Source organism: Carcharodon carcharias, chromosome 13 (genome assembly GCF_017639515.1).
Source record: "Carcharodon carcharias isolate sCarCar2 chromosome 13, sCarCar2.pri, whole genome shotgun sequence".
Classification (NCBI taxonomy): Eukaryota; Metazoa; Chordata; class Chondrichthyes; order Lamniformes; family Lamnidae; genus Carcharodon; species Carcharodon carcharias.
The window spans coordinates 106,004,260-106,021,682 of NC_054479.1; the positions used below are offsets into that span (position 1 = coordinate 106,004,260).

Consider the following 17,423-nt stretch of genomic DNA (forward strand, 5'->3'; position numbering starts at 1 on the left):
AAAGAAGGAAATAACATTATTTGAAAATATTTTAGAATGTGTAAAACCAAACTGAATTCCTGCAGAGCTTTATTTTTTTGTCCTCACATTTAAATTATATGACCAGTCTGTAAACTTTTGATTGGTTAAAAATGAAAAATAATCCTGTTTTCTTCACTTAGATATGTGACTGAATTATTCATGCACTGTGCCAAAGAGATTAGCAAATGTAATTTCACAATTAGTATAAAGGCTATTGGGAACTAAAGCCACTATTTTCAAAATATGTGCAATTCAAGCATAGTTCGCACATGCAATATGTATTTGGTTGCAAGGATCAACATAAGAACATAAGAAATAGGAACAGGAATAGACCATTTGGCCCCTCAAGCCTGTTCCACCATTCAACAAGATCGTGGCTGATCTTTTGTGTTTTGATTTCCACATTCCCATCTAACCCTGATAACCTTCGATTCCTTTGCCTAACAAGAATCTATCTACCTCTGCCTTAAAAATATTCAATGACCCTGCCTCCAGCACCTTCTGAGGCGGAGAATTCCAAAGTCGCACAAACTCTCTGAGAGAAAAAATTTCTCCTCATCTCTTTCCTAAAAGGGCGACCCCTAATTTTAAAACAGTGCTCCCTAGTTCTGGACTCATCCGCAAGAGGAAACATCCTTTCGATATCCACCTTGTCAAGGCCGTTCAGGATCTTGTATACTTCAATCAAATCACCCCTCACACTTCTAAACTCCAGTGGAAACAAGTCTGTCCAACCTTTCCTCATAAAACAAGGCACTCATTCCAGGTAACAATTTGGTAAACCTCCTTTGAATCGCCTTCAATGCATTTACATCCTTCTTTAAATAAGGAGACCAAAACTGCGCACAGTATGAGGTACAGTATCGCCAATGCCCTGTATAATTGAAGCATAACATCCTTACTTTTATGTTCAATCTCTCTCATAATAAAGGAAAGCATTCCACTAGCCTTAATTACTGCTGTACCTGCATACTAACTTTTTATAGCTCACATACTAGAAAACACCTAGATCGCTCTGCACCTCAGAATTATGTAGCTGTTCTCCATTTAAGCAATACTCAGCTTTTTTGTTCTTCCTGCCAAAGTGAACAACTTCACATTTTCCCACATTAAACTCCATTTGCCAGATCTCTGCCCACTCACTCAATCTATCTATATCCATCAGCAACCTCCTCATGTTGTCTTCACAATATACTTTTCTACCTACCTTTGTGTCATCTGTAAATTTAGTTACCATGTCTTCACTCCCCTCATCCAAGTCATTGATGTAAATTGTAAAAAGTTGAGGCCCCAGTACAGACCCCTGTGGGACTCTACTCGGCACATCCTGCCAATCAGAAAAAGACCCATTTACACATACTCTCTTTCTGCCAGCCAGCCAATCTTCTATCCACAGTAGTATGTTACCCCCTACATTATGCACTTTTATTTTCCGTAATATTCTTTGATGTGGCACCTTATCAAATGCCTTTTGGAAATCCAAGTACAGTACGTCTACAGTCTCCCCTTTATCCACTGCACAAGTTATTCCTTCAAAAAACTCCAATAAATTGGTTTCACAAAACCATGCTGACTCCTCCCTATTGCCTTGAGCTCTTCTAAGGGCCCAGCTATAACCTCTTTAATGATCGATTCTAATAACTTCCCCACAACAGATGTCAAGCTAACTGGCCTATAGTTTCCTGTTTTCTGCCTCCCTCCCTTCTTGAATAAAGGGGTTATATTTGCTACTTTCCAATCTGACGGAACTTTTCCAGAATGTAGCGAATTTTGGAAAATTAACACCAGCGCATCAACTACCTCATTAACTACCTCTTTTAAGACCTTAGGATGTAGTCCGTTGGGACCCGGAGACTTGCAAGCCTGCAGCTCCATTATTTTGCTCAGTACTGTTTCCTTAGTGATTTCAATTTCACCAATTTCCTTCCTCCCACTCACCTCCTGATTTGCAACTATTACTGGAATGTCTTTTGTATCCTCTATAATGAACGCAAGCAAAATATTTGTTCATTTCTTCTGCATTTCCTTATTATCTATTAACTCCCCACTGTCACTCTCTAGAGGACCAACACTCTCTTTTTAAATACCTATAGCAACTCTTGCTATCTGTTTTTACATTTCTAGCTAGCTTCCTCTCATACTTTAATCTCGTTCTCCTGATTAACCTTTTAGTCATTCTCTGCCATTCTTTATATTCTATCCAATCATCTGTCCTGCCACTCATCTTTGCAGAGTTGAATGCTTTTTCCTTAAGTTTGGTGCTTTCCTTAACATCTTTAATTAACCATGGATGGTGAGTCTTCCCCTTAAAACTTTTCTTTATAGTAGGAATGTACTTATTCTGAATGCTCTGAAATATCCCCTTAAATTTCTGCCACTGCTTCTCTAATTGATCTATCCTCTAGTCTAGTTTCCCAGTTTACTTCAGTTAGCTCAGCTTTGATCCCCACATAATTGCCCTTATTTAAGTTTAAGATACTGGTCTTAGACCCACTCTTCTCCCTTTCAAACTGAATGTAAAATTCAATCATATTGTGGTCACTGCTGTCTACGGGTGCCTTTATTCTGAGGTCATTAATTAATCTTGTCACGTTACACAATACCAAGTCTGCTCTCTGGTTGGTTCCAAAACATGCTGCTCTAAGAAACTATCTTGAAAGCATTCTAAGAACTCCTCCTCCAGACTACTATTGCCAACCTGATTTTTCCAGTTTATGTGTAGATTAAAATCACCCATGATTGTAGCTGTCCCTTTAACACAAGCACACAATATTTTCTTTTGAATACTTTGTCCTATACTGTGGCTACTGTTATGGGGCCTGTGGACCACTCCCACTAATGACTTATTTCTCCTACTACTCTTCATCTCCAACCAAACCGATTCTACATCTTGATCTCCTGAACCAAGGTCAGCTCTAACTATTGCACCAATGCCCTAATTGATTATCAGTACTACCCTTTCACTTTTCCTAACATGCATTGTTATATTCAAGCTCAATAAACTTTTGCATTCTTACAGAATTGCGGTGCTAATCACAGGTTGGGTGCATTAACTTTCATCAGTGTTCAACCTTTGAGCCAAGCCAATTACTACAGATGGAGGAATCATAGAGAAATTTGCATACGTTGAACTTTTTAGCTTTAGAAATGTTTAATTTGCTAGTTGAAAAATGACACAGGACAAGCAGTTAAGTGGAAAGAAAGTCAAAAAGAAATAGAAAATATGCCTGGAAAAAGGAGCCCTAGCAAAATTGGAGTCAATGGGAATCAAGGGGGAAACTCTCCGCTGGTTGGAGTCATACCTAGTACAAAGGAAGATGGTTGTGGTTGTTGGAGGTCAATCATCTCAGTTCCAGGACATCACTGAAGAAGTTCCTCAGGATAGTGTCTTAGGCCCAAACATCTTCAGCTGCCTCATCAATGACCTTCCTTCAACCATAAGGTCAGAAGTGGGGATGTTCACTGATGATTGCACAAGGTTCAGCACCATTTGTGACTCCTCATATACTGAAGTAGTCCACGTACAAATTCAATAAGACTTGGACAATATCCAGACTTGGGCTGACAAGTGGCAAGTAACATTCGCGCCACACAAGTACCAGGCAATGATCAGCTCCAACAAGAGAGAAGCTATTCATTGTCCCTTGACATTCAATGGCATTACCATTGCTGAATCCCCCACTATCAACAACCTGGGGGTTACCATTGACCAGAAACTGAACTGGACTAGCCATATAAATACTCCAGGACCAGGTCAGAGGAGTCCTGTGGCGAGTAACTCACCTCCTGACTCCCCAGAGTCTGTCCACCATCTACAGGCACATGTCAGGAGTGTGATGGAATACTCTCCACTTGTCTAGATCAGTACACCTCCAACAACACTTAAGAAGCTTGACCCCATCCAGGAAAAAGCAACATGCTTAATTGGCATCCCTTCCACCACTGAATAACAGTGGCAGCAGTGTGTACCATTTACAAAATGCACTGCTGAAATTCACCAAGGCTCCTTCAGCTGCACCTTCCAAACCCACAACTACTACCATTTAGAAGCACAAGGGCAGCAGATACATGGGGACACAACCACCTGCGAGTTCCCCTCCAAGCCACTCACCATCCTGACTTGGAAATATATTGCTGTTCCTTCATTGTTGCTGGGTCAAAGTCCTGGAACTCCCTACCTAACACCACAGTGGGTGTACCTATACCACAGGGACTGCAGTGGTTCAAGAAGGCAGCTCACCACCACCTTCTCGAGGGCAATTAGGGATGGGCAATAAATGCTAGCCTGGCCGGTGATGCCAACAGCCCGTAAATGAATTTAAAAAAATACTTTTGGTTGAGATCTCTCTCCATCCTTCACCTTAGCAACAACCTGAAATTAAGGAAGTCTGCCTGAGACCTTGGTGTCAACATTTGAACCTACCTCTTTGGCCAGGCTTTGGGTCATCTCATCTAATATCTCCTCACGTGGCTCGATGTCATACTTTGTTTTGTAATACTCCTGAGAAGCACCGTGGCTTTAAAGGTGCTATATAAGCATAAGTCGTTGTTTTTGAGATATCGATATAGCAGAGTGTTTAATGCCCCAAAATTAGTAATTTTAAAGGATGTCAAGGCAGGTGCATTTTAAAGTCTTTATTTTATGATAGCAATATAAACATCACTGACCCAAAAACAAATTCATAAGTACCCTACCTGACTGTACTGTTGTTAGGATTTTGCATGTCCTGATGTAGTTTTATTACCCACTCTTGGTACTCTTGTTTTTGAATTGCCATTAATTGTTTCAGCTCGTTGGCCCACTTGTTCTCCAATACCTGAACACAGAAATTTTATCCACATTACAGAATTAAGTAACATAAGTCTTTTTAACCTTTTTTTGGATTTGAGGCAATGGCCTTAGCAAGACCAGACATCTTTGTATATTCTAGTGGAGATGTGCAGACACAGCTAGAATAGTGCCTGTTCACACTGTAGAAATCCTGATACAGAACAGTACTTTAGATTACAGTCAGCATCAGAGATGAAGATTTTAATATTTGCTCCACATTAAGTTAGCATGGGTGGAGGTTCAGTGGAGCACTTCCCATTTTTCCCAAATAATCTTTTGCAATCAGTTGTATTACCTGTTGGGATTCAAAATGCTGAGCAGCAACTAAGTTTACATCTTGATCTGTAAGGGTTTTTCCTAGTTCTTGCATCACTTTGTCCATTTCCACAGAATGCCTGGAATAAATTAAATACAAGGGTATTTCTTTTTCCTTGGAACAGGAATAAAATAATAATCCTTCTAAAATAGTAAAAACAGGGAAAAATTGTAATATCACACATCAAAACATGGATTAAGCTTCAGTTGAGCACTAGATTATATCAAATGTAAATCACTCAAATTCAATTTGCTTTGAAGACAAGCAGTAAAAAAGAACCTGAAACGTTACATGTTAAATTTAGTCACAATATTAATTTAAAGGAGGAGTTGAAGATTTTTATAGGTATGGATGCTGTCCATCGCAAGTGGACATATTATCCCTAAGTTGCTAGCAGTACAGAGCTAGATATAAAAAGAGATGTACCCAAAACTAATGAATATCCACTGCCATCAATTTAGTTCCCTCAAACTTTTGGACTGTCTAACTTTCAAAATCAAATGCTCTAAATTTTATCAGCACTCCATATTTAAATAATCAAAATATTTTCCAGATAAACTCGACACCAAAGAACATACTCCTATCAAACAGCAATTAGTTCTTGCCTGGAATTCCATGGTTATTAAGTTACTGTCTCATTCGTTGTGGTTTCAACATTATTCAGCTAGTTTCTTGAATAAGAGTGGCATTCCCTCTTGGTGCTGGTTGCAGAAAGCTGGATTTTCTGTGGATACTTTTACGCAAGATAACTACAAACCTTTCCTGCAGCTTCTTCAATTCCATGTCTCTTTCACTAATAAGTTCTGAGACTCTGACAAAGTAATTATGTTCCAAGTTGAGTAGAGCTTCAGAGGCTGGAGAATGAATTAAATCATGATAAACATCTGCAAAATCTTCATCCCAACTAGGCTCTTCAGGCCTAGCATATTCTAAGGTTTTCTAGAAAATATTAAAAACAATTAAGTAATTACAGCTTGATGTCTTGTATTATTTGTTTAAAATACAGAATAAGATCAGAGGCATAGAATGTTGCAACCCAACTTGTCACATGGCATTTGACATAGGAACAGAGGGCTTAATAAGAAGTAGAAAAGTATTAACAGCCTAAATGCAGGCAATTTTGTAAACCATATAATGACCAGAATTATGTAGCTGTAAAATACAGGAAATTACTTTCAAAATGCTTCCTCTGTACGATAGGTGCTCTCTACTTTTTTTTTAAACAATGCATTTAATCTCATTAGCAGTGTGATTTAATGAATATCATACTGTGACCTGGTATCATGAGCTAGTCTGTCAGTGTTGCTGTTATTCTTCTGGTTCCAAAAGGAAAGGAAGGAAAAAAACACTTATTTAAGTAAAAAAAAAGTTCGACAATTAAACACTCCAATATGTCAAAATATCAAAAAAGAAAAGCAGTCTGTCACGAGTTGCATTCAAACCCAATACCCATAATCCCCAATACCACAACACTGCATAAATCACAGAAGTATTGCTACTATGTTAAATCCTAGTCACTTAAAAATTAAGCCTCGCTAAATACAGAAGACAAAACTGCATTATTCACATGGGGGTTTTATCAACAGTCCTCTGAACTGACCTTATGATTTACATTTCAGGTGCAGCTAACACTATCCCTGCATGAAACAAAAATCTTTCCTGAGTGGTTTTACCATTTTACATATCAGGTATTACCACTGATAAAAGCTAGAGACTTAATTTTTGAAATACTTACCTCATGGTAAGCTTTAGCCCAAGTATTAATGAACTGTTCGGTACACACATCATTGGTTTTTAATTTTTCTAAGGCAGCTTCTGATTCTTTATCATAATTCTTCTTAGTTTCTTCATCGACAAACTGATCAAGAGAATTTTTTAAATCTGCAGGACATTTAAACCAGAGTTGAATGAGTATTTTGCCCTCCCTCCAAAAAAACCCAATAAATTAATTTAATGATGAAAATGCAATCAAATTTCACCCATTTTGTACTGATATATCTAATTTTCCAGAACATATTATCCAGAATGGTACAGATTTATAAAACACCATATTATAAAGAGTTTAAAATTTTACATGTGGTATATTTTTTCATTTTTCTGTGATCATGCTGAGAAATTTTAGGGCTGGGGAACATACTCCCATTTTTAAGACAGCCAGTGTTGAGTGCACCCAGATCACGTTTCATACAACTAAATAGAAAAAGGTTCCTCTAACCTGCCCCAAGGAGGAGGTCATGTGGCACAGTGGGAGTGTCCCAGCCTCTGAGCCAAATGTTCTGGATTCATGCCCCATTCCAGGCCTTGATGGCAAAGGAAGGTGCGTTCTTAACGCAGCCAAACAGGTTGAGTATCAACTTGTAAATCCTTCCAACATACGCTCATGGCAAGCAGTAAGAGTGGGAGAGATTCCTGGTCAGCCATGTGATGGAAAGAAATTGGAGCCTCTACAATCACCATTCATATTTCCAGAATACAATATGCATTTTTTAAAAATTCATTATTTGGGATGTGGGCATCACTGGCTAGGCCTGCATTTATTGCCCATCCCTGATTGCCCTTGAGGTGGTGGTGGTGGTGAGCTGCCTTCTTGAACCACTGCAGTCCCAGTGGTGGAGCAACTCGGATTCCTGGGGGACAATGGATGGCTCAGTTGGCTGGAAGGCTAGTGTAGAACAGATTAGTACCAACGGCGCAGGGTTTGATCCCCATTCCGGTTAGGGTGGATTTGGGATCTACCTCCTTGCTCTACCCATGGCGATCACAGCATTCCGGGCCGTGCCTGCCTTCTGGCAGAAAGCTCATGAAGAAGAAGAAAAAAACTGCCCCAATAATGTGCCTCAGTCCCAGCTTTAAAAGTTTGTTCCCACTGCTTCAGTGTAACAATCTTCCATTTTCCACACCAAGAGGTAGCAGCACAGTGGTATACAGGCAGGAGGGAGTTGCCCTGGGAGTCCTCAACATCGACTCCAGACTCCATGAAGCCTCATGGCATCAGGCCAAACATGGGCAAGGAAACCTCTTGCTGATTACCACGTACTGACCCATCTCAGCTGATGAATCAGTACTCCTCTATGTTGAACAGCACTTGGAGGAAGCACTAAGGGTGGCAAGGGTGCTGAACACACTCTGGGTGGGGGACTTCAACGTCCATCACCAAGAGTGGCTCGGTAGCCCCAGTACAGGCTGACTTAGCCGAGTCCTAAAGGACATAGCTGCTAGACTGGGGTCTGCAGCATGTGGTGAGGGAACCAACAAGAGGCAAAAACATACTTGACCTCATGTCTGCTGCAGATGCATCTGTCCATGACAGTATGGGAAGGAGTGACCAAAGCACAGTTCTAGTGGGGACAAAGTCCTGTCTTCACTTTGTGGATACCCATTTGGACTGTGGTACTACCGCCATGCTAAATGAGATGGATTTCAAACAGATCTAGCAACTCAATACCGGGCAACCAATAGGCGCTGTGGGCCATCAACAGCAGCAGAATTGTACTCAACCATAATCTGTAACCTCATGGCATGGCATAACCCCCACTCTGCCATTACTACCAAGCCAGGGGATCAACTCTGGTTCAATGAAATATGCAGGAGGGCATATCAGAAGCAGCACCAGGCTGACCTAAAAATGAGGTGTCAACCTGGTGAAGCTACAACACAGGACGACGTGTGCCAAACAGCATAAGCAGCAAGTGATAGACAGAGCTAAGCGACCTCATAATCAATGGATTAGATATAAGCTCTGCAGTCCTGCCATATCCAGTCATGAATGGCAATGGACAATTAAACAACTCACTGGAGGAGGGGGCTCCACAAATATCCCTATCCTCAATGAGGGAGCCCAGCACATCAGTGCAAAAGAGAAATCCGAAGCATTTGTTACAATCTTCAGCCGGAAGTGCCAAGTGGATGATTTGCCTCGGCCTCCTCCAGAGGTCCCCAGCATCACAGGTGCCAGGCTCACTCCAAGTGATATCAAGAAACAGTTGAAGGCATACGGCTGAACGGCTGGATATTGCAAAGCTAATGGGCCCTGACAACATTCTGGCAATAGTACCGAAGACTTGTGCTCCAGAACTTGCCGTGCCCCTAGCCAAGCTGTTCCAGTACAGCTACAACACTGGCATCCATCTGATAATGTGAAAAATTGCCCAGCTATGTTCTGTACACAAAAAGCAGGAAAATCCAACCCGGTCAATTATCAATCCACTCTCCATCATCAATAAAATGATGAATGGGGTCATCAACAGTGCTGATAAGCGGCACTTGCTTAGCAATAACCTGCACACTAATGCTTAGTTTGGGTTCCACTAGGGCCACTCAGCTCCTGACCTCATTACAGCCTTGGTTCAAACATGGACAAAAGAGCTGGACTCCAGAGGAGAGGTGAGAGTGACTGCCCTTAATATCAAGGCCGCATTTGAATAAGTGAGGCCTCAAGGAGCCTGAGCAAAACTGGAGTCAATGGGAATCAAGGATTAAACTCTCCACTGGTTGGAATCATACCTAGCACAAAAGATGATGTTGATGGTCGAACATCTCATTTCTAGGGCATCTCTGCTGGAGTTCCTCTGGGTATAGTCCTAGGCCCAACCATCTTCAGCTGCTTCATCAATGACCTTCCCTCCATCATAAGGTCAGAAGTGGGGATGTTCGCTGATTATTGCACAATGTTCAGCAACAGTTGTGACTCCTCAGATGCTGAAGCAGTCCATGTCCAAGTGCAGCCAGACCTGGACAATATCCAGGCTTGGGTTGATAAGTGGCAAGTAACATTCATGCCACACAAGTGCCAGGCAATGACCATCTCTCCAAAAAGAGAGAATCTAACCGTTGCCCTTTGACATTCAATGGCATTACCATCAGTGAATCCCCCACTATCAACATCCTGAGAGTTACCATTGACCAGAAACTGAACTGGACTAGGGATATAAATACTGTGGCTACAAGAAGATGTCAGAGGCTGGGAATCCTGCAGCAGGTAACTCACCTCTGGACTCCCCAAAGCCTGTCCACCATCTACAAGGCACAAGTCAGGAGTGTGTTGGAATAGTCTCCACTTGCCCGGATGAGTGTAGCTCCAACAACACTCAAGAAGGTTGACATCATCCAGAACAAAGCAGCCTGCTTGATTGGCACCCCATCCACAAATATTCACTCCCTCCACCACCGACGCAATGGCAGCAGTATGGACCATCTACAAGATGCACTGCAGGAACTCACCAAGGCTCCTTAGACAACACCTACCAAACCCAAGATCGCTAACATCTAGAAGGACAAGGGCAGCAGGCACATGGGAACAATACCACCTGGAAGTTCCCCTCCAAGCCACTCACCATCCCGACTTGATAATATATCACCGCCATTCCTTCACTGTTGCTGAGTCAAAATCCTGGAACTCCCTCCCTAACAGCACTGTGGGTGTACCTGCACCAGAATAACTGCAGTGGTTCAAGATGGCAGCTCAAGGGCAAGTACGGATGGACAACAACGCCCACAATCCATGAATGAATAAAAAAACAGTTGTCATGTAACCACTCCAAGGAAGACTTAATGCCAAAATAACATGAAATTAAAGGCTGTTTTATGCTGGATGACAGGTTAACGCATGATCAGTATTAAATGGATTTCATTGCACAGGAGCCAGATGAGAGTTTCATGAGAGCATCAGTCTGGAATACATTTGAACCCAGATAACCAGAGTGAATGATCAGCGTATAATTCACTCTACTGTCCCCAGTTGTATTGTTAAGAAATAATTATTTATTGGTTCCATTTGACATGTGCACAAAGTGTCATGGAGCTTACTGTCAGTGTAAGGTGCAAAGGGGATACTCTTAAGTGTTGAAATTTAATATAGATATTATAAACTGCATTTTGAGTCAGAAGACATGTGTAACCAGTTTATTTCTGCAAAAAAAAATTAAGTGCATAATTGTTTTTAGTTATGAACCAAAAATTTGCAATTACATAAATGCCATTCAAATTTCAAAATAAAATGGGTGTTTTTTTAAATAGAAACAAAAAGGGTTGTTTTCAAAATGTAAATTTTGGCATTTCCTAACCCTTGTACTCTTTCTTTCTCCTTACTGCCTCCTTCGGAGGAAAGGAAGGTAACCAAAACGAATCAATCGCCAATTTTAACGTGTACACTAACAGCACACAAACTACAATGGAAAATGTTGCAAAGGACTAGTTGTGGAAGTGTGATAAACAAGACAGCACAGCTCATCATCTAGCTAAGAGAGTACTAAGGGGTGGGCAGACAGGCCAACCAGCTGGCTCATAGCACAAGGGATGGTTTAAGAAGGGAAACTTGGAGATTTCTTAATACTGGAGGAGGCAGGAGGATTAAGCAATGCTAAATTGCCAAAGCAAGATGTCTCGCATAACACAAGTTTGGAAAATGGGCCACATGGTCTTCAAATTACAGTACAACTTAACAAAAACTTAGATTTATCTAGCACCTTTAACATAATAAAAATCCGAAGGCACTTCACAAGAGCATTATAAAACAAAATTTGACACTAAGACATTTAAGAAGATATTAGGTCAAATGATCAAAAGTTTGGTAAAGAGGTAGGTTATACGGAGGGTCTTAAAGAAGCAAAGCAAGGTAGAGAGGTGTAAGGAGGGTATCCCAGCATATAGGGACAAAGCACTGGAAGGCAAGGGTACTAATGGTGGAGCAATTAAAATAAAGAATGCTCAAGAGACCAAAATTAGAGGAATACAGATATATGAGGGTTGTAGGGTTGGAGATTACAATGAAAGGCAGTGGTGAAACCAGGATGGGTTTTGAAAACAAGGATGGGAATTTTAAAATAAAGATGTAGCTTGACAAGGCGGATCAGCGAGCACTGGGGTGAGAGGTAAACAGGGATTGGTGCAAGTTAAGACTTAACGTACTCACCATTTTCAACAAAATAAGGAAGATTATGTAAGAGCATAAGACGGCCATGTAAATCATTGATACTTCCTTGCATAGGGATCTGGATGGGTGCAGTCAGCACACATGACTGCTGTCCTGTCTTGAAATTAAAGACAAATGTTTTTTCTGATGGCCGAAAATTTGCAGGATTCTCTTTCATTCTTGTACTCATTAACATCTCTCTGGTTCTGAAACAATTAACAATAGTTTATAGCACCAGTAGGTCATAATACAGTAGATTATTGCACTAGTTTGTTGTACAACTGATTATAGTCCCAGTAGATTCAGAATCATACAACTTACAGCACAAAAGGAGCCCACACAGTGCACTGCACATCCAAGGTGTGGAAGAAAGAACCTTTGGTTGCACAAAAATTAAGCTGCACAATATACAGGTCCTAGGGGTTTATATAATACAGGAGTAGGATCCCATATGTGATCTTGCTAATCTGCTTGTCATGTGTTAATACACATGGTGCAGATTTTCTCAGGCCTCATTAAGCCAGGTTGTTTCATATGGTTTATGAAGGATGTGGAATGAAGAAAAATATATATATTTTTGCCACTTATAGTATAAATTTACATGACAGTTTAAAAGAAAATCCATCTATTTTAAAGTCTCAACAAAAATTGACACCAAGCCATTTAAGAAGATATTAGGTCAGATGATCAAAAGCTTGGTAAAGAGGTAGGTTATACGGAGGGTCTTAAAGAAGCAAAGCAAGGTAGAGAGGTGGAGAGGTGTAAGGAGGGTATCCCAGCATATAGGGACAAGGCACTGGAAGGCAAGGGTACTAATGTCCCATCAGTGACAGCAAGCATCATGAGACTAGGCGGATGTAGAAATGTTCTTATTCAAGACATTTATTCTTTTAGCAAAATATTTATAATGATCTCAAGTCTATTCAAAAGTATTATGTTTCTTTAAGAGAGGAAATACATTTGTAATGTTGAGAACTTGTCACACCTTGCAATTTGTCATTACAATCAAGGTGGGAGAAAATGAATTTTGTTTATATTGTGTTACATCATTAGCTTCTTATTTTCTTGCTATAGTAAAAGAAAGATGTGCATTAATGTGGTCCCTTTCATGATCTGAGGATGCAGCAAAGCACATAATAGCCATTAAGTACTTCTGAAATTTTGTCACTGTTGTAATAGGGATACAAGGCAGCTAATTTGTGCATAGGAAGGCTCCACAAACAGAAATATGATAATGACCATCTTTTTCTTTAGTGATGTCGGTGGTGGGGTAAATTTTGGCCAGGACATTGGAGATAGCTCCCCTGCTCTTCTTCAAAATAGTTTCATGTGGTGAAATGAAAATATGCGGAGAAACATGTGTGGTTGACTGGCCTGTTCATACAAATGTAACATTCCGGGATTCTATCTTTCCCTCAGTTCTCTCCTCTTCCCATAGAGGCACTTTACCCCAATCTTATGCGAAGCATGTACTTTATGTTGCTGTTTTATTCTGGGACTCAGTGCTGGCTGTGGAATTCCTCATTTACTGTGGGACCAGGAATTCTCACTTGCAGAACAAAAATCTGTTTGATAGCCAATGCGTCCAGAACTGGCTATGAAGTCAGTAAATGAAGCACAATAATTTCCTGGCCAGATCCTTTGGGGCTGTAAAGTAGTTGTTGCAAGACAAACTTGTAATTCAACTGATGATTTGCTTTCTTAGAGGATAAAAAGTGTACACATGTGCATATACTATCTACGCCTAGCTATGCTGATGTCTGAACCTTAAGCAACTATCTCAAAATCAGTACATCATGTTTATAAATTGCACAGATGCATCCACTCCATACAAACTTGATTCCCACAATTTATAAATATTTCCAAAAATTTTAAAATAGCAGCTTAAACATCAGGGTTTTGATTTCAAAGTTTTGCCTGAATAATTAAAATAGTTAAGTAAAATCCTGGCCTAAATGGCAGAGAAAACAAATGGTAAGTTTGTAAACATGCTGATGAAGGATATACACCCAAAACATCATATCCTCTATTGTAGATGCTGACTGATATGCTGTGTATTTCCATAATCTGTTTTTATTTAAGATTTTTGACAATGGCCCAGATATTGCAGCCCCAATAGAGATGAACGCTGAGATGTTCACTTTTATTGAGGGTTGCAATGGCACAGCAACCTCTGGCGTGCACACTTCTGCCGAAAACCAGAAGTTGCAACGCGCCTCAATGGACTCCGGAGAAGCATACGCTAATGATCCCACTGAAGCGCTCTGTAAAGCTGCTGGGATCTGTAATTTGACAATTTGAGCTGATTGCCCACAAGTTACAATGATTTTCATGACTAATTTTTAAAACTGATATTAGTAGGAGCAGATCCTGTTCGGGAGATACCACACTATAAATTAATAAGCCCTGTAACCCAAAACACTACACCACCAATAAATCTAAATGTGCTAAATATTTACAAACAATGGGGTCTTTTGAAATGTGACTGTCTCAAGCTGACTATCCTTATGTAGTATACAAGTGTGTGCTGATGCAGTGAACTTATGATTGTAAAGATGCATAAATTAGTATGTACTTCCCATCTAAGAACAATTTTTTACCAGTTTAAATGATTCCCATAGAGAACAATAACTTTTAAAAAGAAATTCAAACTTCCAGTTAGTAGTTGAAAGATTAACACAAGATTTCACGTTTTAAGATTTTCTCTGTAACAAAAGAGTAAATGCACTATTGACCAAATACTTTGTAGGCAACTTATACTTTAAACCACAAACAGAATTTTCCCCTGCTTCTTTTGGCACAACCAAAAACACACTTCACAGAAATACTTTACATTGTCCTTTATGTAGTCATTCAATTTTCCCAGAACCAGTCCAAGGTGATACTTAGCTCTCAAGGGCTTACCTCTGCTCTTTTCTTTTCTCAGCCTGGGAACTTTTAAACCCAGAACTGTCTTTCACAGTGAGGTTTCTCCCTGGAGATTCTCTCTCTAGCACAAGCTAGGTGAATCTTCTAGCCTAGTTTTAACTCCTCATGAGGTTGGGTTTTTCAATCTGAGTGCGAGATCCTACCCACATTCCTGAATGGTGAACCAATGTCTTGCTGCCTATTGCTGCTCTCCCTCTTCTGTCTGAGAGTTTTCAGGGATACCTTAGACCCTTCCCTTTCAAAGCTCCTCTCCATGGTGATGTGAATCTTATGGGCCTTGAATCTAGGTAGAAATACTGATTAGCTATGCTCGAGACACCAACTCACTTTTATCTTGGAAGTAAATGGACAATTTAAAGCACAACTGTTTATAACACGATATTCTAACTTTTCTGCCACTCATAGGGCTGAATCTTACTTACATCGGGTGGGCTGGGCAGGAGCGGGCGGGGAGCCAATCATCGCCCGCGATTGGCTGCACGCTGACATTTTACATGGGCGGGCCAATTAAGGACCGTCCAGCGTAATACATGTTCTGTAGCGCTCAGCTCTACCTGTGCGGGCGGGGAGAGGAGGGAGAGTCAGGGCCTGCGGTCTTTCGCACATGCGCACGAAAAAGCGCAGCGAGCTACCTCAGGGAGATTAAGTTCATAATAAAACCTTTGAATAAAGGAAGTTAAAAATTATTTAAACATGTCCCATCATGTGACAGTGTCACATGAGCTGGGGCATGTTTGTGAATTTTGCAAAATTTAATTAATTATTTTATAAAACCTTCAGGAAACTTCATCCCGCCCATGGATGAGGTTTCCTGAAAAACACGAAGACCACTTGGGCTCTTCGCCTGCCCTACAACCTTAAGGTTGGGCGGGCAGCGTGGTTAACTACTTTAATTGCTTTTTTAATGGCCTTAATAGGCTGTTGACAATTCGGTGGGCACTCAGCCACCTCTGGTGCGCACCCGCCCAACGAAATATCAAAATGACGCGCGATGACATTGGGATGCATACCCAGCGTCATCGCACGTAATTTTACGCATCAGCATGTCGGGCCTGCCCCCACGCGCAACGGCAACATTCTGGCCATGGTCTATCCACTGTTAGCACATAGGCCACTGTCCTTGTTACCAAATGTAAACATCCTGCACCTTCTTCCCAGTAAAAGAATCTGGGCCCCCTTTTATCTCTAACAATCAAACCACCCAGGCTCGCTGTCAAACAGACTTCAGAACAGGTCACACGACCTCTTGATTTTCCTTCAATTAAAGACACAGTCCAAAAACATAACAATTGTAACAATTTGCATTGGAATTAAAAATCAGAACATGAAAGGAAATAGAGTGTTTTGCTATTAAGAGACATGAAAGATTTAGTTATTATTATTCTCCCCAGTATTGGGAAGAAAGTAAGTGAGAGAAAGCAAGGCACTTCTCCACAGGGAGGCTATAAAATAGCAAACCAAACTGCTCACTCTCATGTTTGTGTACCTTCACTCACTTGTTACCACAGGGAAAGGCCATTGCTTTTCTCCTTGGATACATGATACAAAGTGGTAGAATGGAAAAAAAACAATGGTATGGTCAGAGGAAGTAAATGACTTGTGCCTGAAGTTCTCTTTTGCAATTGTAAATAGGAAAGAAATAAATCTGCCCTTAAAGTGTACATACTGTGATTGTTATTTCTCCTTCAATGAGCCCTGAATCTTTCACGTGGTTCAGTAGATTTTGTTGTAGAACACAAGCTTTCAAGACAGGAAACCTGGACGTCTGCATTCAGCATAGGATCTGACACTATTTTTTTATTATTGATTCTGCTGTCCAGGCTGCTAGATACATCAACTTGCCGTGATGTAACAGGAAGCTGGGAATGTAGGAAGGAATGAGAGGCATAACCTACACTGTCCTCCTGACTGACTCATCAAAGGCTGCATTCAGAATGACTACAAAATCCACAAACCAGACATACCCACCTTCAGAGTTAAAGAAGAGCAATGTGAAGGTGAGAAGAGCAAAAAAAGATATCAATAAAGAACAAGGTTAAACAAGTAAAAAAAATACTCACTGCAGCAGAATACCAGACAAGACTGATTCTACATGTTATGGTGGCTGAAGGGTCTAGAATAAGGGGTTGCAATCTTAGGATGTGGGGTAGGCCACTTAGGGCTGAGATGAGGAGAACCTTCTTCACTTAGAGGGTGGTGAACCTCTGGAATTCTCTACCATAGAAGGCTGTGGAGGCCAAGTCACTGGATATATTTAAGAAGGAAACAGATAGATTTCTGGACTCTAAAGGTGTCAAGGGGTATGTGGGACAGTGGGAGTATGGTGTTGAGATAGAGGATCAGCCATGATCATATTGAATAGTGCAGCAGGCTTGAAGGGCCAAATGACCTACTCTTGCTCCTATTTTCTATGTTTA

The 17,423-nt window shown here is 40.7% G+C and overlaps 1 protein-coding gene across 8 annotated transcripts in view; it reads right to left on the minus strand.

The window, feature by feature from the left end:
• c13h12orf4 (chromosome 13 C12orf4 homolog) overlaps window positions 1-17,423 on the minus strand; it is a 91,311-nt gene that overhangs the window by 63,534 nt on the left and 10,354 nt on the right. For 4 of the 8 annotated variants that reach the window (XM_041202680.1, XM_041202679.1, XM_041202682.1 and 1 more), the window contains 5 exons: window positions 12,079-12,284; window positions 6,904-7,049; window positions 5,926-6,107; window positions 5,148-5,247; window positions 4,717-4,838 (listed from right to left, as the gene is read on the minus strand). In XM_041202680.1, coding sequence (XP_041058614.1) covers window positions 4,717-4,838; window positions 5,148-5,247; window positions 5,926-6,107; window positions 6,904-7,049; window positions 12,079-12,274 — 746 coding nt within the window. In that variant the 5' untranslated portion in view covers window positions 12,275-12,284. Of the gene's footprint in view, window positions 1-4,716; window positions 4,839-5,147; window positions 5,248-5,925; window positions 6,108-6,443; window positions 6,485-6,903; window positions 7,050-12,078; window positions 12,285-17,423 lie in introns of all 8 variants that reach the window. The other 4 variants (XM_041202681.1, XM_041202683.1, XM_041202684.1 and 1 more) reach the window with 4 other exon arrangements.